A 26806-nucleotide genomic window follows, 5' to 3' on the forward strand; every position below is an offset into this window, starting at 1 on the left:
TTGTTGCTGTAAAAGGATGCGTTAATTATATTTATTATTATATTATTATTATAGTTCCAAAACTTAAAAATGTTCTGCAGATTTGTCTTATTAAAAGATTATGTTGCTTATTTCCTAGGTATCAATTGGAAAAAAAGAACACAGTTTAATCAATTCTGATTAATAAAATGTTTATATTTAGCCAAATTCAAAATTAATTAAAAACAGATTTGAGAAGCAAAGTTTAATTTTGAGTAAAGGTCTGTGGTTCTGGAAGAAAATGCAAAAAGCAAATCCTTTATAACCAATATTTTACTTGTTTGTGACAATTTTGTTCAAATTAAAGATAGAAATTTAAAGATTCATCTATATCAAATACCTGAACTGGGAGCCAAATTTGTATCCTTCTTGAACTGAGGTCAGGGGCCACAAATGGCCCCCGGGTCACACTTTGGACACCCCTGGTTTAATCTTTAGCACAACATCATTCCTTTAAAACAAGCAGGCGATGTGTTATATTGGTGGGTAAAACTAAATTGTTACAAGAAAACAATCAAACTCATAAATGTTGATCAAACGGGTGTAAGTGGACCAAACAGAGCAATGTTTCTTAGGACTACGTGGAACTGAGTGATAGTTGCTGAATATTGACAAAATTTATCATGTTTAACTCACATTTTCCTCCCCAATCTCTCTCTGTGAGCATAAAGAGCAGTGAAAGTTCATCCAAATGTCTAACTACAATAAAATTACACAGAACCTGAAAGTTTAGAGCTAACCAAATATTGAACCAAAGTCATCCTTTACTCTGTGATACTGAAAGGTTTTGCACTGACATTTGTGATTCAATGTTTTGTGGAGTTTCAGTGTATGCTGTATTCCACCACAAACAAAAGAACAGTTGGTATAAATTGCTAAAAGCTTCCCAACATTTTACAACAATAACACGGTCTTGTACAACGCTGTGGCTGAGAGAGTGAGGAGCATTGTTGGGTCGGACAACCCTTCATGAGGACAAAACAACCGAGCTTCCACAAGGGAAAACAAATCCAAAACAGATTTTTAATATTTTCTAGCTTCTTCCTTCCACACCTTAATGTTTCCTGTTAAATAGATTAAATAAAACAATTCGATTAAATTAGAATCAAACATACTTTATAAGAATCCAAGAGCTGCTGACTGAATTCCTGTAAGATTAACTTAAATCACTTCACTGTTCTTCTAAAGATATACTTTCTTTACATTTTATGTTAACAAGCGTGACATTAAATGTAAAATATGAGTAATTTGTAATTTATTTCAACTTTAAAGTATATCTTGGTAAGGGGGACTTCCTGAGCAACAGATAATTATTCAACTGATGTGATGCTGGAAATCATCAGTAATTTCTGTTACCTTAAATTCTTAACCATAAAGAAAATGTGGATAGTTTGGACTTACAGAAGTCATGACAGCAGAGTAGAGAGGATCCATTTCAGCTTCAAGTTCGGTCGCTGCATTAGGAGGCAGCAGGATGACACCTACTTTCTCCAAGACGGATCTATAGGATAAAGGAATGATAAATTACACGTTGGTTTCTGCTTTAAAACCAACTAAGTCCAGCATCTAAAGTGGCATCTGTGCTTCAGTAGAAAACAACTACAACTTGATTTATCTTGCTTTTACAGCTCATCTAAAATGACTTTTCAGTTCTAGAAAGATTTTTAGTTTTAGTATTCATATTTAAATTAAATGGCGTCTTTCACTCTGCTATCAAACCTGTCTTCCCTGTCCAGGATTTGGACAGGGAAGACAAAGAGAAGTGGATGAAGAGAAGTGAAGGAAGCCATCTATGTTAAATGAATGAGCAGATGGATGTATTTTTAATCTTTTTAGAACTGAAGAAGTCTTTTTGATGGGAGCCGAGACGTCTTCAAGAAACAAAATAACTCCAGTTAATGCGATCACAATATGGCTGACTGAGAATCTACACCGGCATCAAGTAACCTGATGAAATGTTGGAGGTTACTTGTTATTGCAGCACACCTTGCCTTTACACATCTTTGAGCATTTGTGTGTTTGAGTCTGTATACCTTAGGAAGGAGCTTTTGACGTGGAGAGGACAAACAGTGTATGGCGTTCTCAGGCTGTGACAGAGGAGCGCGAGAGAGATGAGAGCGCTGTCCACGGCGCTTTGACGCAGATACACATATACCAGGGGAGAGCCCTGAATTAAACAACAGAAGCAGTTTCAGATAAAACAAACTCCTCACGTTGCCATTTATTATTCCAAACAGAGACGGACTCTGCAGAGGTGTGTGACCATTCATGTTTAATCAGTCCTGATATCAAATACTACAGACTTCACAACATATCAGCAAAATCAAGCATCAAGAAAGTAAATTTACAGTTTAAACCAGCGATTTACATATCTAAAATGATTTCTATTTGCTAGACACCACAATTATGAGAGAGACTTTTTAGTACTTTTCAAAAAATAAGTTTACTTTATTTATTATTTGGTAAAAATTGTGCTGAGCTGAAGATTTCTGGTGGCCATTCCAAAACATTGACATTTTTGTTCTTAAGACAACAATCTTTGTCCTTAAGACAACAATGTCTTGGTAATTAATTTGGTGGCATGATTGCTGTCATTTTGTGCTTGGAAGATTCTTTGCACCCAAGCTTTGACTTCCTGGAAGATGTTTCCAGATGTTGCTTCAATATTTATACAATGTTCTTTCCTCTTTATGTTATCTCTTTTGTAAAGTGGAATGGGCTATTCATTCAAATGCATTAATGTGATGAGTCAATAGATGCATGGATGGATGGGAATGTCAACAGGAGCAAAGATGGATGGAGGGGTGGAATGACAGATGAATCAATAGATAGTTAAGTCAATATATGTACAGGTGACGTACATATATTGGATGGATGGATGAGTCGATGGATGAGTCAATAGATGCAAGAATGAGTAGATGGATGAGTCATGGATGGACAGACTGTATGGATGAGTCGATGGATGGATGAGTCGATGGATGGATGGATGGATGGATGGGAATGTCAACAGAGGCAAGAATGGATGGAGGAATGTCAGATGAATCAATAGATGGATAGGACTATATATGTATGGATTGGATGGTTACATGGATGGTTGGTTAATGATATATTGATGTATAAATTTAATATTGAAACCCTAAGAATGGCAACAGTACCTGACCTAAAGACTAATCAATACATCGTTGAACAGTGGAGGTTTTTATTAATAAAAAATAAACTTGTTCTTTTACAGAATACGACTGTTTTCCTTCCACTATTAACATATCCTCAGCTTGAAAGTCTGTCTCCAGACTCCAGGCAAATATGCTGTTCAGTGGATTTCTAGCAAACTCTGGATATTATGACTCTGCAACTTTAAGAACATTTTGTTCTATGATACGAGTTCAGTGAACAAACCCACAAACAGATGTATGTTTGTCCTTTAGTCTAAGAAAGCAAAGTGAAAAATCAATTCAAAATTCCTAAAATGCCCTAAATTATATGAGGTAATTATGAGCATCATAAGAACAATAAGCTCAGTAGAGTTTGGGAAGGCTTACCCCAATTAAAACATAAATAAGACCTAATCTTACTTTATATACAGTTATCTGCTTATTATATCTTGATTGTGACACAGGAAAAACTTATATTTGTCTAAAAATGCAAAAACAATCGTAATCACTAAAAGTTAAGATTCACATTTTACTGTATATGTATAAAACTTAGTAAGATCAATGCAAAAGACATAGCTCAAAGAAATTAATTCATGCCTGCTATGTGACTCTGCATCAGCAGCATGACTCATTAACTTCTGTTTAGTCAAGCGTGTAATTAGAATAACTTTTTGTTTAGCAAAAGAAGTTTAAAAAGACGAGAAAAACTTTTAAAGATCTTCAGCTGTTTTTGTATAGAGTTGCTGAAAACAGACATTTTATTTATCTTGAAGACAAACACCACTGTAGCCGTTTACCATCTAATTATATGATGCGGTATGGTTTAATTTCACACACCATGCATGGATGAGCATGAAGGTTAAACATTACAGTTTCTGTGTAAAAATACTTTAGTAAGTACACTTTCCTGGACTGAAACCTTGTGAGCAAGAGTTGTAACACTGGATGGAAAGATTTTTTTTAAAAAATATTCATACCTCTAGTGTTGCTTTGTGTAAAGCTGGAAGATGATTTTTGTTGACTTGAATACTTCCAAACACAGAGGCAAACATCTTCAGCATCACCCAGGACATGAATCTACTCAGGATATGATAATGTGTAGAGACATTTAAACGGAAAGAAGAGAAAAAATGAATACAGAGAGGCTGTTGTAAAACTTAAGACATATAGCTGCTAACAATGAGTAGCAGAAAGTAACTTAAAAAAAGGAGGATGTAGACCGGCTGAACAACATGTAAATGAGATCGATGGGAGTGAGACAAAGTAGGGAGAATAGGGATGAGTGATGACATGGGGAGGAGGCGAAGCGGAAAGCGATAAAGAGGAAGGGTTGTGAGGGTGACAGCTGCAGATGGAGACAAAGGTCGTAGCTGTAAATGAGCAAGAAAAGAGGAGAGCAGAAATGGGGAAAAGAGATTTGTTAAGCCCCAAGAAAAGCCTGAAAAGTTTCATAGAGAGGAAGAAAGGGACAAGTTTAGATGTATTTCATCAGACATTAGCTCAATTTTTGACATCATCTGTGACTAAAAGCACAAAAAAGGATCTGAGAACCTGAAATGTTCACGGCTCCAAAAGTCTCCCTAAGACAAGTTTGTGACTGGAGAAGTGTCATCTTGAGAAGGGTGATAAATGACTGATAGATTGTAGGTAGCCAGATTTTGAAATGTCTCAATCATAGGACCCTTTCAGTGTTTCAGGCAAGCCTGTGTGAGTCAATCAGAAGATGACATCAAAAACGGGTTTTCTGTTTTACCAGTCACTAACCAAAGGGGAAAGTATATAAAAGCCTCCAGAGTGACAAATCTGAGTTTATTTTTTATCAGGAAAACCTAATTTTAGCTCTTGTCAATGCTATAATAAGGTGTAGAAAAGGATCCAATTGTAATGAGTAAGAATTGTCTTTTTGCTGACCACTTCAGGTGAACTCAGTAGGTTGTGTCTTTGTTTTGTTCACGTCCTGCTTTATCATTCATTTCTATGTATGGCAATCACAAGAGTCTCTCTGTAAATGTAAACGACATGGAGCGGCATCAGATTCTAACAGTTGTAGGATTTCTCTTGTGTCTTTGGTATAATACCATGAGCCTTTTCTCCAGACTTCACTTCAACCAAACCGAGATCACCAGAGTTTGCTGTTTTGATCTGCGCCAGAGTTTGATTGCATGTTCACACCTCCCAAAAAGAATCCAACTTTCCAGGCAAAAGAACTGGAGTCTGATTAAAGCGGACTAAACAGAGCTGGTATGAATGTCCTCTAGACCTCTTTCTGAGTAGTCTGCCCAAGAACTGAACTAAAGGCATGTTCACAGCTTAGGGTAAAGTAATTTTATTTATATAGCATATTTCCAGCAGCAAGGCAATTTAAAGTGCTTAAGACGGGAAGATATTTTCTTCCATTCCTTTCCCGAAGTTGTCTGATGATGACAGCTTACAAAGGGGATGTTTTGTGGAAAATTAGGCAATAGAATAAATAACTATGCAAAACAATTTCTTATTTTAATCTTCTGGAAAAACAAGAGTTTTCCTTGCAATTTTCAGATTTTTATGAGTTTTTTTAAGTGTCTTCAGACATTTGTTGTAAATTTGCTCTCTCTCTATATATATATATATATAAATAAAGGAATTTAATTGCGTTATGGTTACATTGGGTGTTTCTGTTACATTTCATTTTAAATCAGGAGGGAGACGCTTTATATACTGCTTGGATGGTGTTTACTTGTTTCATATATTTTCTTTGAGTTAGTTTTTCAGTAATAAGTAGATAATGGCTAATTATAAACAGATGTGTCTCTTGACTTTATTGTTCACTTACTCTCTTCAATTGTTACATGTTTCCTGAACATGTTTTAAATTATTTTTCCCAAGAAAATACACAGAAATCTTTTTCACAGAAAAAGTATTCACTCCTCAAGTTGACTTTGATAAACATTAATATAGTTTAACTTCATTACAACATATGATGATTCTTTGAATTACAACTAATGTCCTTGTGTTCATCTCTAAACTAGTTATCAACTATATTACTCTAAATGAGAAATCACAACAGAATACAAATGATAATGTAACCCATTCATCAAAAAATTGCTATTATTTGTGTGCTATATGACACTTTTTTTTTCCAGCAGCCGTTTTCAGGCTGGGAATAGAGACAATTACGATAATTACACATGCATGATTGCAACAATTTGAAAAGATTAGAATTACACAATTAAATGTAAAATGTGACAGCAAGAGAAAAACCTGAAAAGTGACCAATATGGCAACTTTGAACACTTGAAATTAGAGAAGACATAAAAAGTAAAACTACAAAATGTATTCAAAATAAGAAAGTTTAAAGCATGGTAGATTTCTGTTTTTGATAAACAGATGCAGAAGGAAACTTTTCCTGTTTTAAATCTGTAAGTTGCCTTGACTTGTTTTCTATGCATTTTAAACATGAAGTACTTTGATCCTATTTTTAATCCAACTTCACCATAGCAACTACAGATGCAGCTTATGGCTATTATCAATTAATACGCCAAAGAACATCTCCAACTCAGATCCAGGGCTTCGTTATGTATTTCAGGCTCAAGGGTCTTCTGTTCAATGGAGTCCTTGTTTATTATAATGAAAAACATGCCCTCCACTAGCTCATTAACCGGACGGCAATAGAACTTGATGGAAGAAAATAAGTTATGTAAGACTTTAGCAACGCAAACAGTATTTGTTATTAGGATCAGTTTATTGCTTGTTTTGATAATTTTTATGGGGTTTAATGCTGGCGATCAAAAAAGTAAAACATCACAAGCAAAATAAGCAGCTTAGGAGTTATAATAATCGAGCTACTTTCCTAAATGCATGCAGGTGTGTCTATATATATGCCTATGTATGCGTGTGCATGTTTACTTGTAGGTGTGTGTGTATATATATATATATATATATATATATATATATATATATATATATATACAGTATATATCCATCAATGTTTTTTGCATATTTACAGCTCTGGAAAAAATTAACAACTTAAAATTATAGGTTTCTCTGATTTTACTTTCTATAGGTATATGTTTGAGTAAAATGAACATTGTTCTTTTATTCTATGAAATGCTAACATGTCTCTAACATTTCAAGCAACAATTTTGTATTTATTTGCATGAAATGAGAAATGGTCAAATTAATGAAAAGATGCAATGCTTTCAGACCTCAAATAATGCAAAGGAAACAAGTTCATATTCATTTAGGAACAACAATACAAATGTTTTAACTCAGGAAGAGTTCAGAAATCCATACATGGTGGATTAACCAGGAAATTTTCAATGGGGGTTCAGTGCTGTAGGCTCTTAATTTTTTCCAGAGCTATATATTGATATTTTTATATCTATATTTCTAGTTCAGCATGTTTGATGCCATCTTTCTGCACTATGCAGTTTTTATTTCTGTCTTCTTTTGTTCTGTCCACTTTCTGTCTTGGAAGCTTAAATTTTCCATTTGTGGAACTAATAAAGGATTATCCTATCTTTTCTTATCTTAAACTGACTGAATGTAAAGTTAGTGCTTCTTCACATATAAAATATGAAGTGCTGCGGCTCGAAAGCTCTTTCTCGACACTTTTTGCACGCACACGCACACACACACACACGCACACACGCACACACACACACACACACACACACACACACACACACACACACACACACACACACACCTGATGAGGCCGGGGGAAATGCAGGTGTTAATGAGGGACAGGAGCGGTGAGAGAAGACTGAGCTGCCCTTGGCTGTCTTCCCCCTCGGGTGCTTTATGAGCCGCTGTGAGCGCCTCCCTAACCCTGAAACACACGGTCACAGGACAGCAGGGGTGAAACGGCACAAAGCTGCATTTGTGCTGCATTTACACAAACATTCGCCTTCCAGAAACACGACAACAGCAAGAGTAGCAGCCCTTAGTGACATGATTACATAAAGCTTAAACTCAATTACACAGAAGGAGGGAAAACAACAGATACTGGGGACTGTGACAGAGATAGGGAAGGTCCAAAGTTAGCCCACTTCTTTTCATTCAGTTTGCACAGAAATGGATGATAGGCTCCATTTTCTGTATCTTGGTTTGAGTCTGTTATCTTCCTAGTCCCTTTTTCTTTTCCAGAGCTCTTGCAGGCCATTTCATTTTCTGGATCGTAGCCTATCATTTATTTACACTCCTCTGGCATCTTTGCACCTGCCTCTCCCTCCCACTCTTTTTCTCTTTTTCTCTTCAGGTACCTGTTGCTCTGACAGACTCTCTCCAGCCTGTCGGTAACGGGACTCCCGTAAACCTTGCACCCACTCACATACAAAATGCAGCACACCCTGCGCACCAGCCAGCCTCGATATCTGAAACAGGAAAAAAAGCAAAACTCAAAGTAGCAGGCATCAGTGAACGCACTGGAAACAAAAAAAAGCTTCAAAAGGAAGAGCCTGAATACTGCAGATAACATCAGTACCTGGTTTGTGTCTCGTTGATGCTCAGCAGGTTGCGGAAGCCAAGGAAAGAGTTTTGGCCAAGCTTTTTGTTCTAAACATGAAAAGGATTTGGATATTTTAATTAAGACAAATCAAAGTAGTAATCACACATTTATAAACAAATAGAAGCTAACTAATGTTTAAATGACCACTGGAAATATGGAAATCAAAAGAAGAATAAAAGCTTAAAGCCACACAGGCAAAAAAGGAATAGATTCCACATTTTATTTAAACTGGGCTATACAATACAAGTTTAAAATAATATTGGGCAAAACAGATTAATGTTGAGAAAAATCTTAACACAAAGAGTGAGAGAGGAAAGAAAAAAGGATTCCAGAATAAAATGTGGACAAATCTATAGTCAGAGAGTTTCTGTTCAAGTCATAACTATATATATTTACCCAAGTGTGCTTATTTTCACAATAAGTACAGACAAATAAGTGTCTGTTTTTATGATCTATCTGCAGAGCACAGAAAGTGGGACAGTGTGTATTTGGTCAAAAATTTGTTTTGAAAATGCATCTTTTCAATAAATCTAGCATAATTGTAAAGTCTGTTTATTTCCATTTAAGGTCATTTTATATATGGTACATTTTCAGCAACACGACAGTTCAAAGTGCTTCACATGAATTACAAAGAAATACAAACAAAACAACAAAACCAAAAAAAAAGTAAAGTATAAGACTACATATTGGTCCCCCACGTTTAATAAGAATAAGTAGTACTACTATAAACTATTAGGGGTTTGTTTGGATTCTTCATCTCAAAGCTAGATGTTGATTCTCCATTTTTGATAAGATTAGTGAGACATAAAACTAAATATTTATATAACTCTATAAATATTAGTTCTCCATGTTTGATTCTATTAGTAAGTATAAATCTAAATGTTTGTCTCAGTCCTGGGTTAAGTTCTAGATTTGTACAGTATAAAGCTAAATTGTGTCACATCTGTAAGGAAAATCCAACTTATTTTGGGATGCTAATGATTAGTCAGCATTTTTCAGGTATGGCAAAGGTTAAAACATCGTAGTAAAAAAAATAACCATACATCGTTACCTTAACAAAAACTAAATTCAGCTATTTTTATGTCATCACTTAATTTTCTACCTTCCTGTTTTCTGTGTCTAACTTTATTCCACTTGTGGACGATTTACTCACCAGACTATCCGGGGTGCACTGGTGGCAACACTGACCCATAACGGGTCTGAACATGCCCAGACAGGAGGGGACAGTCACACGTTTCTTAATCTTCAGTTCCCATGACAACTGCAAGGTAGGAATACGCAAATATGTCACTTAAATCAGGACTAAAAAGACACAAACTTAGTGGTGATGATGGAGGCTCTCAAAGGGAAATCCTTCCAACAAGCAGAGGTCAGATTTCAGAAAAGCCAGCAAGATTTCACAACAATTCAGGAAAAGAAACAATTTGAATTTGTGATAGGGTGTTAAAGACTTTGTTTCTGGTCTGACTTTGAGAAAACAGAAAATTCAATTCTAGGATTTATATTTTCAAAAGATACGATTTGTAGTTGAAAATTAGTCACTTAACAGTTCCAGTTAAAGTGCTGAAATAAAAAGCAAAAACTTGTCACACTGCAGCACAGAACAATGAATTAATTCTTAAAAATATATCTGTTAAAATAATTTGACATTTCATCAGCCTTCATCTACCTACCAGTTCCTGTCATGTTCTTCATCTTTTCCACCAGTAGTAACCTCTGGTGTTTCCACTGCAGTTTCTAATTGTGATCCGATACAGCTGAAAAACCACCTCACGCTAGCTCAAAAACTTTTTATAGAAAAACATGAGACTTTTTTAAAATTGTCGTGTTTCCATTAATTTATTTTCATAATTTCAATTTGTGCAATCACATGGTCAAGGAAACGCAGTTAATGATCCCTTTGAGAACCAATAATGAATGCACATAACATTTCAAACCGTGTGTGTGTGTCCTGTTTACTAATCAGCTGGGGTTTGGTCTTGTTTGTCAGTAATATTTTTCAGTATGATAAACACAAAAAGGCTTCTTATCTTGCTTGGTGTGTGGCGTTACTGTGGATGGTTTGGCGCTAGAGGGATCAAGCCGTTTAGACAAGATGAGTTAATGAATCCCCTGAAATCAATGACTGAAATAATGAAGATGGATTCCAGAAGACTCAGTCAGAGGCAAAAAAGGCCTGATTTAAGACAATACACTGCAGCAGTGACAAAGCTTTCATTTAAATATCAATAATTTGAACTGCCACAGTAACTCTGTGGAAAAAGTATAAAGGAAGGAAGGAGGAGGAGAAACAGTGAATGATTCAAGCGTGTAGGCAAAGTTTTTGTATTCATGCAGTATTTAGTAATCCTTTGAAAACTCTGTTCGTTTTCTGATGGCTCGACATGACTCACTGACGCATCACACAGCATTCTGTGATTTGGTAAACATCAAACAGAATTAAGCACAGGGGGCCAAGCGTGTTCTCTAGTGATTGTGAAGAACAAAGCGGTTGAGATTAGCGCACACAGGGTAAGAGGAAAAGGACAGTGGGAGACAAGCAGAGTTCTTACAGCAGGTCTATTTTGCTGAATTGGTGGAAGGCTTGTGTTGTTGTTTATCCTATCTCCTTTCTCGTTCAACATCATGAAGTCCCTGCAGATTTATTGCCAGACACCTATCAAGAAAACAAAGGAGAAACAATCAAATTATGTGCCATCAGGTTAAATACTGAGGTTTTTTTTTTTTAACATTTTGACTACTATAAAATGTTTCGGAGTGAATTCAAAAACAAGTCTTTCACAGATACTGATTTAGCTGAGATTATAACTTCCTGCTGATTTTCTCAAATCCATGTGGAATTTATAAAATTATACAAGCTTGGACTTAGCCATAAAATCCCACCAACATTTTTGCAAAATGAGCAAGAATCAAACTATTTTGTAGCCACCAAGAAGTTTCCACCAAAGAAATATCTGGATATTTAACCACTCTTCTTGGCATGTATGGTACGTTTTTTCAAGAAGATTGTAATTTGTACACAAAACCACGCGGACGATAAATGTAGCTCCCATTGGACAGAAATGACGAGGTCCAATCAGAGCAAAAACACGGAAAAAAACTTGGAAATCCTGTGCAGCATTTTTGTTGTGCACATTGAAAAAGAAGCTCATTAATAATCTAAAGCATAAAATTAATGACAATTTCCTGATTGGTATGTAGACTTCTGACCGAAACTGTAACCTTTTTAAGTTGAGGCCGAAAAGCGTTTCATTGCACTGGTTTGTCATTTTATTAAAACTGTAGTTTTAAAACTTCTGTGATAACTTATGTATGCAGGCAGGAATAAAACAAGAAAATATTTTCTCCTAGGAGGTTAGAGGTGGAGAGGAGCTTTGCTCAGGAGCAGCAGGGCACTCACCGGTGGGTTATAAATCATTAAAGCTTATATAACTATTGTTGGTCCCTCGGCCACTTGGATATGCATTAATGAGAACTGGTCAAAATCTAATGGGTTCAGACCTAAACAGATTAGTGAATATATAGAACTAGCTGTGCTGGTCTTCAAGTGAGTAATCAGATAAAACTAAGGTTTTACTGCAGATCAAGAAGAGGTCTGCAATCTCCTAGGAAATAAAGTTGCCATCCTGTGAAAATATACATTGGTTCGTGGAAACCTTAGTTTCCACTACAAAAGGATGAAGATGTGTCCTGATGTCATCAAGTGCTCTTTAAATATATCCGTCTTCATCCATCAGATTCAGAAAACTCATTATGCTCAGGAGACGCTCCCTTTGCATCTCTGTCTTTCACTCTGTTGATCCCTCTCTGCCCCATTAACTTTGCTAATTAAAACTTAAGATGCACCCATGGGGAGACGCTCCATTTCAACTAGCTCCAAGTTCCCACATTCATTAACAAGTCCAGTGGGAATACAGACATTGAGAAGAGGTTCTCCAGGCTCTGGGAATCTTTGCAGATATAGAGGACAAGATGGCGGTAAAACTGTGGGGTAAAACAGGGGCCAAAGGGCGTAAAGCTGTGAATTAATAAGGCCAGAGAATCACCAAAGGCTCAAATTGGACTGTATAATAAATGCAAGAGGGAATAAAAGAACACATAGAAAAAGATAAAGACAGTATTATGCTAAGACTGTGGAGTTTTACTTTAAATGTGACTGTTTAAGTTGCAGCTTATATAGGCTTAACATAATCTTAAGTTTACAAACAGGCTTCAAACTTTGCTGACTCAAAGTTATAATATCCCAATTAATTCACTAAAGAATCAGAGAAGGGAGCTAAAGATGAGGGTGATGGCAAGGAGGACTTTCAAATGTCAACACTTGGAGTGCATCACCATTATCAGAGGCGAAAGGCTGCTGCAATGTCATTAAAAGGTTTTACCATCAATGACATTGTTTACAGAAGGATGTAAACAATGTCCTGAAAATGCTTGTTTTGATGTATATTTAAACTGCTTTTCCAGAAATTACATCTTGTATTGTTTTACTATCTTTTCAATGATGACTATCTAAATAAAGTCAAAAAACTGTTTTTTGACTGCTTTAACTGTACAGTGTACAATAATCAAATGTAAGGAAAGATAATAATCCTTTTAACACCTTAGTTAATTTCATAAAGATGTAGATATTATAAACTTAAATGTTTTCTCTTGTTTGTGATGGGTACATTATTGATGGTGTATATGTTGCCATCCAATGAATCAATTTTATATTGATTTATAATCTTTGAGTTAAATTACGACAATTATTATTCCTTAAGAAAATGATAACTTTGTCTAGAAAAGTAGATCCTTACATTGCAAGTTATTATTTTCATAAATATGTTACACTTTTTAGATCTACATTATTACTTCTTTTAGCTGATGTGCTAATAAGCTAACGGTGCAACTACACCGATCTTCTCTCTTTGCACAATTTTGTCCAAAACTAAGAATAAATACCATTGGTGCCACAAAATATGTAAATAACTTCATTAGTAAGTAATTATGAACATGCATTAATTACATTAACCAAACGGTTTGGCTGCTACACTGTTGATGAATGACAACATATTTACAAAAAGAGGCTAGCTACATGTTAGCTAGAAACTCAGTAAAAGAAAAAATTGTCAAAATAACAGCTAACTTGAAACCACAAGTAAACACCTAAGGTACCAGAATATTGATTCTCTATTATATAATTTTTATGGAGTTTGCAGAAATATTAGCTGTCCTCACCTCCTGCTACAGTCTTGAAATGCTGAAGCTTGAAGCCAATAAGAGGCCTTACCCACCTGAAGGTATTTAAGCTAAACAACCTGTCAATCAAACACTGACTGCAACTCCCAGGAAAAAAGTATTAATCCATATTTGGACCTTTCTTTCTTCAACGTCCTTCCCTTAACACTAGAGGCTCCAAGTGTGCAAATAACATAAAAACACAGATTATAAAGAAAATATTTCATCTGGACTTTTTTTATGCTTCAGCTAAATAGTGTTTCATCATCTCATTGTTCTTTTTGCTGCGGTGCACAACTGCAAAAATGTTCCACCTACAGCACATTACTGCTGAGACAAAAACAAACATTTGATGAAAATGTGATATAATAATAAAACTTTAGTCAATGTGATGACTAAAACTGAACTGCTCTTTTTTAAAGCCAAAGTGTAACTTAGAGGATTTAAGGACAAGTAAAGTCACAGATTGAAAGCTCATTTTAAAAAATCCTTCATCTTCCTTTTCTTTGTAGAGAAAGAAGTATTGAAGAAACTACTGTGGCAGCAAAAAAGAGATGAGCAACATCTAAATCCCTTTGTAGTTCTAGTGTTTGGTTACCATCCTGTGATATATACCACTGGAGCATGACAGTATAGCACAGTGGACTATAAAAGAAGGATTTTTCTATGCCAAGAACTCTATTACAGCTTTGCTTTAAGCACAGTGTGACTATATTTTACCATAAATAGTTCTCAAAAAGTCATCCCTGCTTTAATCTCTGGTTGAATGACAGGTTGCATATTTTAATCATCCATGTTGGTTTTTTTTTTTATCTCGTAGCAGAATCAATACTGGAGCAGCAAGGCTCCGAACAAGTGCTGCAGAGGAAGTAAATCTGCACAGGGTTCCAGGTTTGGTTAGGACTGATTGGTTTCAACAAAACCCAAATTATACTGATAGAAGAACCCAACACGTTACACACATATCTGTTCAACTAAAATTACTTTTAACATACTTTCATTACCGTGGAATAAAAAGAGGCAACATGTTTGGGAAGACCAACAGTTATTATGTGGTGAGTAATTTGCTATTAAGCATTATCTTTTAGAAAATAAAATAAAAAACACGGCTGTCACAGTTGGTAGAAGTGTTGCATTGCAGCAGGAAGGTCCTTGGTTCAAATCCCAGCTTGTGCTCCTAAGCTCTGGAGCAAACCCTCTCAAAACCTAAAATGTTCATAAATTATTGACTCCTTTAAATTAATACTGAAAATAACAGCATTCCCATAAAGTCAATGTCAAATTTATTAATACAGCACTCTTAAAAACAGGTTTAAAACTGCACCAAACTGCAGTACAGAAATGATATAAGTTGGTGAAAAAAGAAAGAGAAAAAAAGATTTAAAAAAATTCTTTATCGGTTCATTTTAATCATGTCTTGACGTTTTATATTAAATTTGCACTTTGTTTACTTTTTAATGTGATGGTTTAATATTAACCTTTTGTTCTTTTAATGTTATTCAGTGTTAATGTGATTCTCTACCTTTTTCCTTTGTTTTGCTGTAAAGCTTGTTAAATTAAGTTGTAAATGGTGCAATACAGAGAAACCTGACTTGCAAGAGTCATAAATAATTAAATCACAGGAGCAAAAACTTCTACATGCCAAGCTCCCTGACTAGTGTTTTTTTCCCGTTGCCTTTTCTCAATGTTCTTTGATCTTAAAATAATGTGATCATGAATTTTATAATTAAGCTGTAACGATCGCTGTCATCATTACTGAAGAGTTTCCCTGCAGTCCCAACTTCTCTATCTCACCAATAAACCTTAGAAGAGGAGGCAAGTCCACCAGAGCCTGAAGCATGAAAGAACACCACCTTTCATCCTCCCCACCTTTTATCAGGGCACCGCCACAAGCATCATGGTGAGTTGCATCCCAACTTGGTGCAGTAACTGCACTGGAACTGACAGAGTTTGCAATTTAAGGTGGGAATGTCTGAAGGAGTCATCAAGGTGTCTCTTCCTGCCTCAAGAGATTATTTTTGGAGGCGATGTTGCAGAAAAAAAAATCAGTTTAGCAAGAACTTCCTTTAACCTCTCCCATATTCTGTTTAATCTCCTGCCATCTGGTACATGATATCACTATTGATTCAAAAGGTAATAAAATATTACAAATATATTAAGTTGTCATGATTTTGTCCGCACGTTAACTAGTAATCATCTAGAATGTCGTAAAACGTTCCATTACAAGACAAAGTTTGTTTCTTTTTAATTTTGTTAACCACAAAATCTTGCCTCTGCCGCCAGTGTAATCATTAAATATTTTACAGCCTTTACAGATTCTCCATCTTGGGAAACATTGAATAATTTATTCCCCCAATAACATAATTTAGTTTTGTTTTATTTTTGCAGTCATCTGAAGAAAGATTTTAACATAAAGGAAATGCCAAACATGCCCTACGGGCTGCAAGCACTGCTGTAATTAGCTTTAAATGTTATTTTCTGATCTCATGCCTGTATTACCTGTTTGTATTTTTAACCATGGTTTTGAAAAATGCATGATAAAGAATTAATGTTATCGTTTTTCTGTGCTGTGTTGTGCCATCAAAAAAAATCCCTAATGCCTGCTGGCTGTTTTCACTCGATTCAGCAGGTATAAAACAATAAGGAGGCTGCGCTCAGTACAGTACGAACTTTAAAACACAAAGGGAAGAAAACTCTACACACTGGCCATTAATTATCTAAACAAACAACATTTATAGCTGCACGTTAATGAATTTTTAATGCTTGGTATATTTTGATATTGCTTGTGTTTCATTGTTGCTGACGTTTTACTGTTATTAGCCGTTGAGTTGTTTTATTGTGTTTTATTTCATGGTTCCTGGATGTGTTGCGCATATGGAGTTTAAACCTCTGCAAGAAGCTCATTTATACAAATAAATGAAAATTAAATCGGTATTCATTAAAAACAAAACTAAATAAATAGAAAGATTGAAGAGGTTGTGTGTGCACAATCTGGTCGATTTAAAATGATGGAAACTTATTTTGGACAAACATCTTGTCGAGTCTCAGACTCTCCTTTAATTTGCATTTAAATTTGAATGTGTGCATGTGTATAGATGTACTGTAAACATTAGACTCATTTACATACAACAACACCATTCAGTTCACATGCAACACCTTATCTTCTGGAGTAACTCCATACTGCTTCTGCGTAAAACAACTTTCAATTGAAGACGTCAAATACAAGTGGTGTATTGTAAGAATGTAATGAATGCCATTTGTCTGTCCCACCAGGCATGTCCTATTTATTTTTATAGAAAGATTTTGCTTACTTAGCATGAAGCCATTCCCCTGCACACTGCTCACATAATGTGTGTTTTGAAACCGATGTATAGAAAGGAATGTGTAATTTATATACTTGAAATGTTTGCATCTGAATCGACTCAAAGAAGGTTTGATGGTTTAAAACAGAAAAGCTTTAAATTTCTCTACACTGCTTTGAACTTTAACTTTCATACAGATGAATCATTTTAGAAGCCAATTAAAAAAGGTAATTTATCTCAATTTATTTAGTGTAAAAGTGAAACTAATGTACAGATTCCTGATATATTTCCAGCGATCTGTGCTGTTGATTTTAATCAAAAGTATAAAGTAAGTATGTAATTGAAAAGCAGATTTTTATTGCAAAGAAAGGCCTTTGCTAATCCATGGCTACAATGGATAATGAGTTAAGTTGCCAACATAACTGATAAAATACAAAATTTCCCATTTATAATTTTCAAATTGGTAGTGTCATGTGTTTTCCAGGCACATATTGACATTTTATAGAACAATCAAGTAGCCATGTTAACTTCAGTTGTTATAAAAACTTTATATATATCAAATATGACTTAAAAGAAATTTGAATTTGTAATTTAACGCCTCAGTCTTTTTAAAAAGTCAATCTCTCTGAAACTCCATGTAACCCAAGTAGAATGTTGAGTTCCATTTTTTGGTTCGCTACTATTGCCCTCCAAAATCTCGCGGTAGTTGCAATTCTCGCGAGATTTACTAAACAGCCAATCATTGTTGAGCGTCTGAGTCACATGTACCACCGTCAGCTCATTTGTTGGGTATATTAGCTGGAGCAAAAAGCATGGAGGATTAGAACAAGTTTGGGAGAGCAGAGCTGCAGGTCGGTTAAGCGCAACATTCTGTTTTTCTTTAATCTTGTATGATGCTGATAAAATTGTACTAACTTTAGGAGTCTCCGGTCGTAAGCTGAGGGATAAGAGAAACACAAAACCGCTTGTATGCCTTATGAACTGCGGAATTGGTGAGTCATTTTATGAAGACTTGGCGTTAATTGATATCAATTCGGATGCTCTATTGCGACTCTGAACAAATAAATTGGAGAACAATGAGATGCCTTAAATATTAAAAGTATTTGCTTATCTAGATGATTTTTGCATTGTTTGTTGTTTGTATGGAGCATATTTATTGACTTTTTATGAATAAGATTTATCTAGAAAATTTGTACTTGGAAATGCATTGATTAGGATTATTCATAGTGCAATGAGTGCCGATTATATTTTTTGTGTGCACACTGGAATGTTTATTATATATATATTTGAGACTGGTCCTGCTTTATTGTACAGGCCAGGTTCGATGGCGAGCTGAAGAATCAGGTCCAAGAGCCTAAAGGATTTCACCTGTGGTGTTAAGATTCGGTTTCCCCACCAGGCTGGTGGGAGGCTTCCTGCAGCCCATGAACAAAATTGTTTCCACTCTGACTTTTGTCAGCATATGAACTGTAACAGGCGCTCTAAACTCACCTGACCCTGTTGAACCGCCTCAGTTCAGTTTTCAGGAGTTTTATGAACTGAATGGTGTGGCTTGTTACTGGAACTGTGGAACTGATTTGTTTTCTTTTGTTAATTTAATTTGTTTTCTTTGTGTATTATTTTCTTTTATTTTAATATGGCCATTTAAATGTTTTTTTTTCCTTTCCTATTGTAATGTAAATAATTAATCACTGTGAATACAAGGCACTCATATCTGCAACTTCTAGTCTGTCTACTCTTTCCTGAGCCGTATCTAGACTTCTGAGAACTAGCCCATTGACTTTGTTGGTCATGATCTATTTTTAATTATCTAGAAATATAGTATACTGGTTACACAGATATGCTACATCCACCTTCAGGAAGTCATCACAACATCACTCCTCTATTAACCCTTTAACAATGTTTTACCTACATTTTTACTGTGAAGTAGCTCCCATAAGGAGCTCAGCAGATGCGCACTTCCACCAGGTGTTTGCTATTTGCTGCTGGCTATTCTGGAGGAGCTGAGTTGGGGAGTCGCAGGGGACAGTCTGCTCTTTGAGACAGAAGCTTAGAAACTGCAGCTCCTCTTTGGAGCTGTGTCTTAAAGGTGGTGCTTGATACCCCAGGCGTTTTGCACCGCTGAATGGTTGCCATGGGAGATAAAAAGATTTCTCAAACATGCATGAAACCAAGGCGACAGTCCAGGTATGTTTTTGATGAGGAAATAACATTATAACATAATGTAAGGCTCAAAAAAGTCAATTTTACACAATACTAATGCTTATAGGCCAGAATACATTAAAATCTTTCTATAATACATACGTGGCATAATTTACCCTACAGAGGAACATCTAACCATACTCTATAGCAGGGATCTGCAAATCCAAGCCTCCTGCAACTTTTAGATGCATCTCTGCTTCAACACCCGAGTCAAATAATGACAACATTAGCAGGACTGTGGGGAACTTGACTCCATATTGAGAAGATAATTCAACCATTTAATTCAGGTATGTTGGACCAGGAACACTTCTTAAAGTTACAGGACACCAGGCCCAGAGGTCTAGATGTTGGCATGGTAGGCCTACATCCTGGACAGGTCGCCAGTTCATCACAGCCTGCACAAACTCCTACCTGACAGCAACTTTAGATGTATGTTAGGTTATGAATTTTTCCACCAGACTGCGCTGACTTTTTCTGGGCGAGAAGTCATTCAGCATTCCTCCTTTGCGTTGTTTACAACCTCAAAGAAATGTAACTAATGTTCGACATTCATCAAAGCTCTACGGTTAGGTTTATCTTGACTCTGATAGATGATGACTGTGACAAAGATAACATAAATACTCAGTATACATAATGTAAACTGCTTACACTTAAAGGTCTCAGGAAGTTACAATCAATCTGTGATGGCTGGGAAAAAATATCCTCGACGTGAGACTGGGACTTTGCACATTAAATTATTTCATAACAGTTTATTCTCAACTCTCACATAAAAGCTGTCAAGTCTTCTTAAACATTCTTGGTTTCTGAATCAATTACCAGACAGGCATGTGGCATAACTCATCAGGTTGCGTAGCTGTTTTTGAATTATATTTTAGGAGAATTTCCCTAAATTAACACAAATCGCACATGGCTGAGAGTCTAAAAAAGTATCAACGTGTGCCTCACAACTTGTATATTTCTAAGAGTTTGGGACATTAAAAGATGGCGAAGATTCTTTTCCATCTTATTCCAACATAAATATGGCACATTGGCTCAGGTGTCTTGCATCATACAGTGATTAATAAAACATTGCAGCTGTCAGGGAGAGATGAAGATCTGCTTAAAGGTACAGGAGAGGAGGAGAAAAACAGAGGTGTAAAAAGGGAAAATGAAGTGTGTCTGACACATAATTAGAGCTCTTTTTTGTGACACCACAAGCGAGGCAGGAACCTTTTTATCTGACAGTATCAGATAGAAATGACTCAGTGATGATCATAATTATCATCAGATCCTATTAGTCAAAAACATGTTGATCAGTGTAATTATCCAATCCTGTTAGTCCCAAACAATCTTGACTCCATTTGATGTGCCTTACATACTCAATGTTCTCTCTCATTCATCTTGGGCAGATTTTTTTTTTCTCCAGATTTAATGTTTTTTTTAAGAAAACCTCAAAAGGTTTCACTAAATCTCTGTTTTCCCTCTGATCCTCAGTATATCTCAGACATTTTTCCTCAATCTGTTTGTCATCTTTTGTGACCCGAGTGGGAACACAAAGTTCATAACAAAGCACATCTTTTATAGACAAAGCCGTTTTCAGAGCTTTAGCCCATTTCCGGCCGGTCATTTTGTCCTCCCTCTGCAGGTTGTTTTGTTCTGTTTCAGTACTAAAGTGAGCGTCACATGATGACAACAAACCTCACACAATCATCCGACAAATGGATACACATTTCAGAGCATTTAAGTCTGATACACTGAGTGGGAAATGGGAAATAAAATATTGTGATACAATTTAATAGTAAACAAAGCAATTTTAGAGGTTGTTTCATACAGTTTTTTTGTGGTAGTTTTGTTTACAACAAGTTTATTTAAAACTAAGCAAATGTGAGCACTATGAATAACCACTGGTGTTCTTGAGGATCTTGAAAATGGGACACAATGAATTAAACAGAGATTTTAAATAAACATTAAGAACCAAGAATCCACCTTCAGCCAAAGGTTTTTGCATTATTTCCCTTCAAACTCTGATCAATATATTGTGTGTCCAATGTGTTTCTTATGTTTCAGTAAATATGGATTAGTTTGATTAATAATAAATGTGTACTTTTACTCAAACAGCAACTTTAAATGATTTTTTTTTCTTCGTAGAGCTTGAGTCCTTATCAAAGACATGCTGCAGAGCTGGGAAAAAGAAAATCATGTAAATTCGAAAATTTATGTCAAATTTGCAATAAAATGGTGAACCACTGTGATTTGAAAATAATTTAATTTATTTACATAATCTTGTATAAATGTGTAATGTTTTTGCAACAGAAAATGGACCCATGTTGCTTCTGCTTGCATGTTTAGCAGTGAACATCTTCTTGCACATCTTATAGCTTTGTGTTGGGTTGGAGGTTTGTCCCATTAGCCAAGACGTCTATTACTGAAGCAGCTTCTGTGTTTATGCGTCCACTGTCAATACATCATGTTGAATGCATAAGTGTTATCATAGGCATGAAGCTGTTCCTGCTCAATGGGAAAACAATGTACACTGTTTGCACTGCACTGATGCAAGCACCTAGTCTGTTTAACCTTAACATGCATGTTTTTAGACTGTTGAAGAAAACTTGGGTAACTGGAGAAAACTTATGGCTTCTTAGGAGAGCACACTACATGTAAACACAAACAGTCTAGCAACAGGCTAACCAATGTTGTACCATGGAGCCTTTTCTCAGTTGGCTCTTTGAAAACCATGATGGATTCTTTATATATTGCTCTATACCTTTACCTTTTTAATAAAACAGTCGACATACCAAGCTCCATCTGGCTCCCTGCTGACCTTCAGCTACTCCTCTCAAGGCTCTATGACCATGTATAGGCTGCATCATTTGTATGCTACAAATACCAAACTTTGTATCCATGTAAAAGCTAAAACGTTTTCAGACAGTTGGAAATCACTAACTGGAAAAATGTAGTTAAACTGATAAAAATGCTAATCAGAGTTAATTTGATAAATCCACAGGTCACATACAAAAGTATATGGTGATTTTGCAGTTAGAAAACAATATTTATCTTTTCTAATTAAGCAGCATAAACACCAAACAGCTGCTAGGCTATCATAAAAGCCCAGATGAGTTCAAGAGGGAACTGAGGGTGATGCGATATTTCTCATTCAAAGCTTGTAGCAAATACCAGTAAACTTTCTCAAATGGAAACAGGGGATGATACAAAAATTAAATATAGCTTTAGATATATTTTTATTTGAAATGAAATTTAACAATGTTTAGTTATACGACTGTCTAGTTTTTAACAAGAGCCACCAGTCAATGTTGAGTTCAGTATCAATACCACACATCATTCTGTACTTTTTACCAAACATTTTCAACAACAGATGATTTAAATTAATATTGTCTGTTAATGTCTACTGAAAGGAAAATGTTCTGTATCAATAAGTATTATATGTTGGGAGATGGTAACTCGTATTTTGGTTTGATCGGGTCACAATGTGTGAAATTTCATTGTGGCAGATGGCTCAAACTGTAATCAACTGAAATAACACCCCATTAAACAAACTACACATGAAATGTAATTATTTTTATGATTATTGGTGTCCATAATTCATCATTATTACTAAACCACACCAGAAATATACTGGAATGGTTAAACAGACAAAATGTTGTTTTTGTAAACCAAAACAAATGATTGTTACATTTCATCTCAGGAATTATATTGTGAAATATATTTGGTAGGGCATATCTAAAATATTCAAAAGAAATCTAGGTTGGGAGAAAGCACCTAGAAAGAAACGACTTGACACACCACTGGATGTTTTTTGCAAAGCAGCCAATCCATGTATTTATTTTTGGTGCTGATTGGTTGAACCCTGAACAGCAGAGACCAGTAAGGCTGTAGATGTTAGTTTCAGCTGTAGCGTTAAGAAGGTTTCCACTCTGTGTATTAATGTATATTAAGGTGTATTTGGTTATTGAACTATTAAAGCAAGCAGTTATAAATGTTTCTGAAGAGTGAATGCAGATTTCAGTTGTTGGTGTGGAATTGAGGTCACCAAACCCCACAAATATCAATGTCCACCGTACATCCTCTCCTTTAACAGTTGCCCTTTACCTTAATTCACTTTAAAAAAGTTTATTATGACTCAGTTTCATTCTGGTAACTAAACTGTTATCCCACTGCTTAAACTTGATCAAGCAGTGGGATAACAATGTTATGTCAATAATTTCTAAAGGTCTTTACAAACTCCACCAGAACAGAGAAAGTATTATTTTTTAACCTGATGCTTTAAGATCAAGAAGGCAGTTCTTGCCGGGAAGGGCACTTCTAAGTTCTTGTAAATATAATTCATAATTCTTGGACACAAAAGAAAAAGTTGTGCCCAGAATAAACATCAAGAATAAGTTAATTGAGCGCTTAAACCACAAATGACAGAGAAAACAAAGTTTTCTGTTCTGGTGGAGTCTGTGTTGGCCTTTAGTCTTTAACCAACTGGAGTCCGATGGTTTGTTTTATCTGAACCGCACATACTTACACTTGAACTCCAATTAAACTTCTCTCTTATTTACAGTGTTTGTAAATTATGCACAGATTCTCCAGGGACATGTTAGCATGCCCCAAAGCTGGTCTGAAATGTGAAAAACGTTCTCTCTCACACACACACACACACACACACACACACACACACACACACACACACACACACACACATAACACATAAAACTGTTGACAGTTATTCTACCTAATTAGGCAGAAAGGGGAATTAGCTCAACTCAATAAGGTAAGTGAACATAATACACTTGAAGTGGAAGAAAAGAAGCCTCTTTTGGGCTTATGTGTTGTTTACAAGATATTTGTGGTCATTCACACCTCGTGCTTTTTTAAATTAGAGGCTTTCTGCAGCTTGTACAGAAAATGTTTATCTACTCCATTTGATACAGACTGCGCAGATTTTTTTTTACTGTGTGGTACCTGAAACCAATCAAAAAAGCTCTGTATTTGCAGCCAGCATTTTAAATCCAAAAGGCTACTATCTGCGTTATCAGCCTACACTTTACAAGAATTTAAATATAGAAAAATATGCAAAAACTGAAGCAATCCTGGCCTTTGTAAAGACTTTTCTGATCCTGACTAGGATCAGAAAAGTTTGAGGTGATGTTTTTAGTGTTTACTAGTTTTAAGAAAACTTTAATATCTGCTTTGAAATTCAGTTTTTACTCAAGCTTCTGCAAACCTTACTTTATACTTGTCTTATGCCATTTCTCTTTTGTGTTTTTATTTATTATGACCATGACAATAACAAATTCTGACTAAAAGTTGGTACTGTTCTATTAAATGTTATTTTCTAACATAATCAAAATAAAATCAAGCAAAATTATTAAAAGCATGGGTAGCTGACCTGGGGATGCATAGGACATCTGCTTAGAGAGCAAGAAGATTTTTTGTTACAAATGGAGATTTTTATTTTACATATTTTCCAGGTTATTGTGAATTATCCACTTAATCTGCACATATTTAATGTATTTAGTAAAAGTTAGCTTAAATGTGCAGAAGTTTCAAGAATAGCATAGCTGTACATTTAGTTACAATGTTCTGTAAGAAAGTTAAAGTATAAAGTATGGTATATTAGCCTTCTGTAGAAATATAGTCTTTATTAATATGCATAAAAACAACTGCCTATTCAGGCAGTTTCAGTCACTGTCAGCAAAATGTGGATATTTATTTTATCACCAACTCTAATGCTGTGTAGGAGTGGATTTTCATTAGAAAGAGGATTATGTTGTCCTCACAAGACATTTGAAGAGAATTCTTGTATTAATATATTGTACTGCACGTCTTTTAAAGCCATATGATGCATGTCGATTGTAACTAAAAATGACAGCTACTGTTATTACATAATCATCTCTCGTACGCTGACAATTAATGGCTGTGAACCCCTTCACTTTGATGGCTCCACTGTCAGCATGTTTGTATAAGAAATTTCTACAAGCGCTCTACCTCTGACATTAAAGTGAAACCTGTGTGCTGCTGCAGGAAGAAAAAGAGCAAAGTAAAGTTATAGAATTCCTTTTGTTCTGGGAAATCAATGAAACTCCTTGGCTCAATGACGCACAGCCACTGATTCACAGATTGATTTTCCGGGTGCGCACGCAGTGAAGCAGTGAGACGGCCAACACATCCAGGTGCATCGTAGTGTACCTTTGCCCTATTAGCATTCTTTTCCAACAGCCTGGTGCGCGCACTGTAAATAAAAGCCTATTATATCGTTGTCCCTGTGGCGCTTTCTATTTGCCAGCTCAGCACAATCCTCATGCTCTATTGATTTGTTTAAGGATCATAGAGATGCCAAAGACGAGCTGTTAATACCACTTTTAAATACAAAATGTGCACTCAGTTTTTTTTTTCTGTCTTATCTTTTTCCAAATTACTTCTGCTGTGGAAGATAAATACTTTCTGAAAGCAATAAACATTTGTTACAGTTATAGCAGTCACAGCTTAGCTATTGGTGTTCTAAAAGTGACGCATCCATTTGTGAACCAATTCTTAAAGACGACCTAAAATGCTGACTGGAACAGGTTAGGATAGGTCTGTGGGCTGCACAAAATATGCTTTTTGCGTAAAAACATTCTCAGATGATTAATGAGATTTTAGTCTGATCAGTTTTAGGGTGTCTTGTCACTTTAAATCCAAATAAGCTGCTGCTGGCCACGCCCCCCAACTCAAGTAAAAATGGCTGCAAACAAATGAGCTACTACACAACTGCACATTTTTAAGAAGCATAAGTAGAGCTTCCTGCACAACCAACAAGAATACAGCAAGTACTTTCTGGGTGGTAAGTCAACAACAAAATATTTGTCTTTTCCAACAGCCATTGTACAGCACATGCAGTAGTAAAACCAGCTGACCAAATGTGCCGGAGCTCCAGTTGGATTGCTAAGTAACAGGCTAGGATTCATTTGAGTTGCTAGGTGACGAGCTCAGCTTTGTTTGGGTTGCCAGCGAGGGGCAGTGCCAGCTGATTTTGTGATGTTGCATTCTGGAGTTTTTTTTTGAAACGGCTCATTTTCCAGACACAAAAAGAATTAACCTATTACAAAAAACAGCTGATTTTAGAAATTCACATTGAAAAATGTGAATTTGGCATAAGACGTCCCCTTTAAACACATTTGTGACTCATCTTTGACTTTAGGAAAACAATTACATGAAAAGTCAATTGTGCCACACATCTCAAATGGCTCAAATATTTTAAGTAGAGAATTTTGAAAACTATGTCGATTAATTTCAAGTTAAGATACCACTGAGCGAGAGGCATCGCCATCAATCACCGGTGAAGGAAAGCAAAAAGCCAAACCCACATAAAACATCAGGTCGTTATGCAGCAGGCGTGTTGCTGTGTCTGCAATTTGAATGTCACAAAACCAAAAGGTTTGTGACCCTTTGGGTGCACTTGCAAC

The 26806-nt window shown here is 35.7% G+C and overlaps 1 protein-coding gene across 1 annotated transcript in view; it reads right to left on the reverse strand.

Moving 5' to 3' along the window:
- LOC102232250 (glycerol-3-phosphate acyltransferase 2, mitochondrial-like) overlaps window positions 1-26806 on the reverse strand; it is a 143765-nt gene that overhangs the window by 36291 nt on the left and 80668 nt on the right. Inside the window, exons 3-10 of the mRNA XM_023344115.1 lie at window positions 11211-11314; window positions 9812-9919; window positions 8635-8705; window positions 8414-8524; window positions 7858-7980; window positions 4148-4247; window positions 2052-2185; window positions 1420-1519 (exon numbers count right to left, since the gene is read on the reverse strand). Of these exons, the coding sequence (XP_023199883.1) occupies window positions 1420-1519; window positions 2052-2185; window positions 4148-4247; window positions 7858-7980; window positions 8414-8524; window positions 8635-8705; window positions 9812-9919; window positions 11211-11285 (822 nt within the window). The 5' untranslated portion in view covers window positions 11286-11314. The remainder of the gene's footprint in view (window positions 1-1419; window positions 1520-2051; window positions 2186-4147; window positions 4248-7857; window positions 7981-8413; window positions 8525-8634; window positions 8706-9811; window positions 9920-11210; window positions 11315-26806) is intronic.

Source organism: Xiphophorus maculatus, chromosome 12 (genome assembly GCF_002775205.1).
Source record: "Xiphophorus maculatus strain JP 163 A chromosome 12, X_maculatus-5.0-male, whole genome shotgun sequence".
In the NCBI taxonomy this organism is placed as follows: domain Eukaryota; kingdom Metazoa; phylum Chordata; class Actinopteri; order Cyprinodontiformes; family Poeciliidae; genus Xiphophorus; species Xiphophorus maculatus.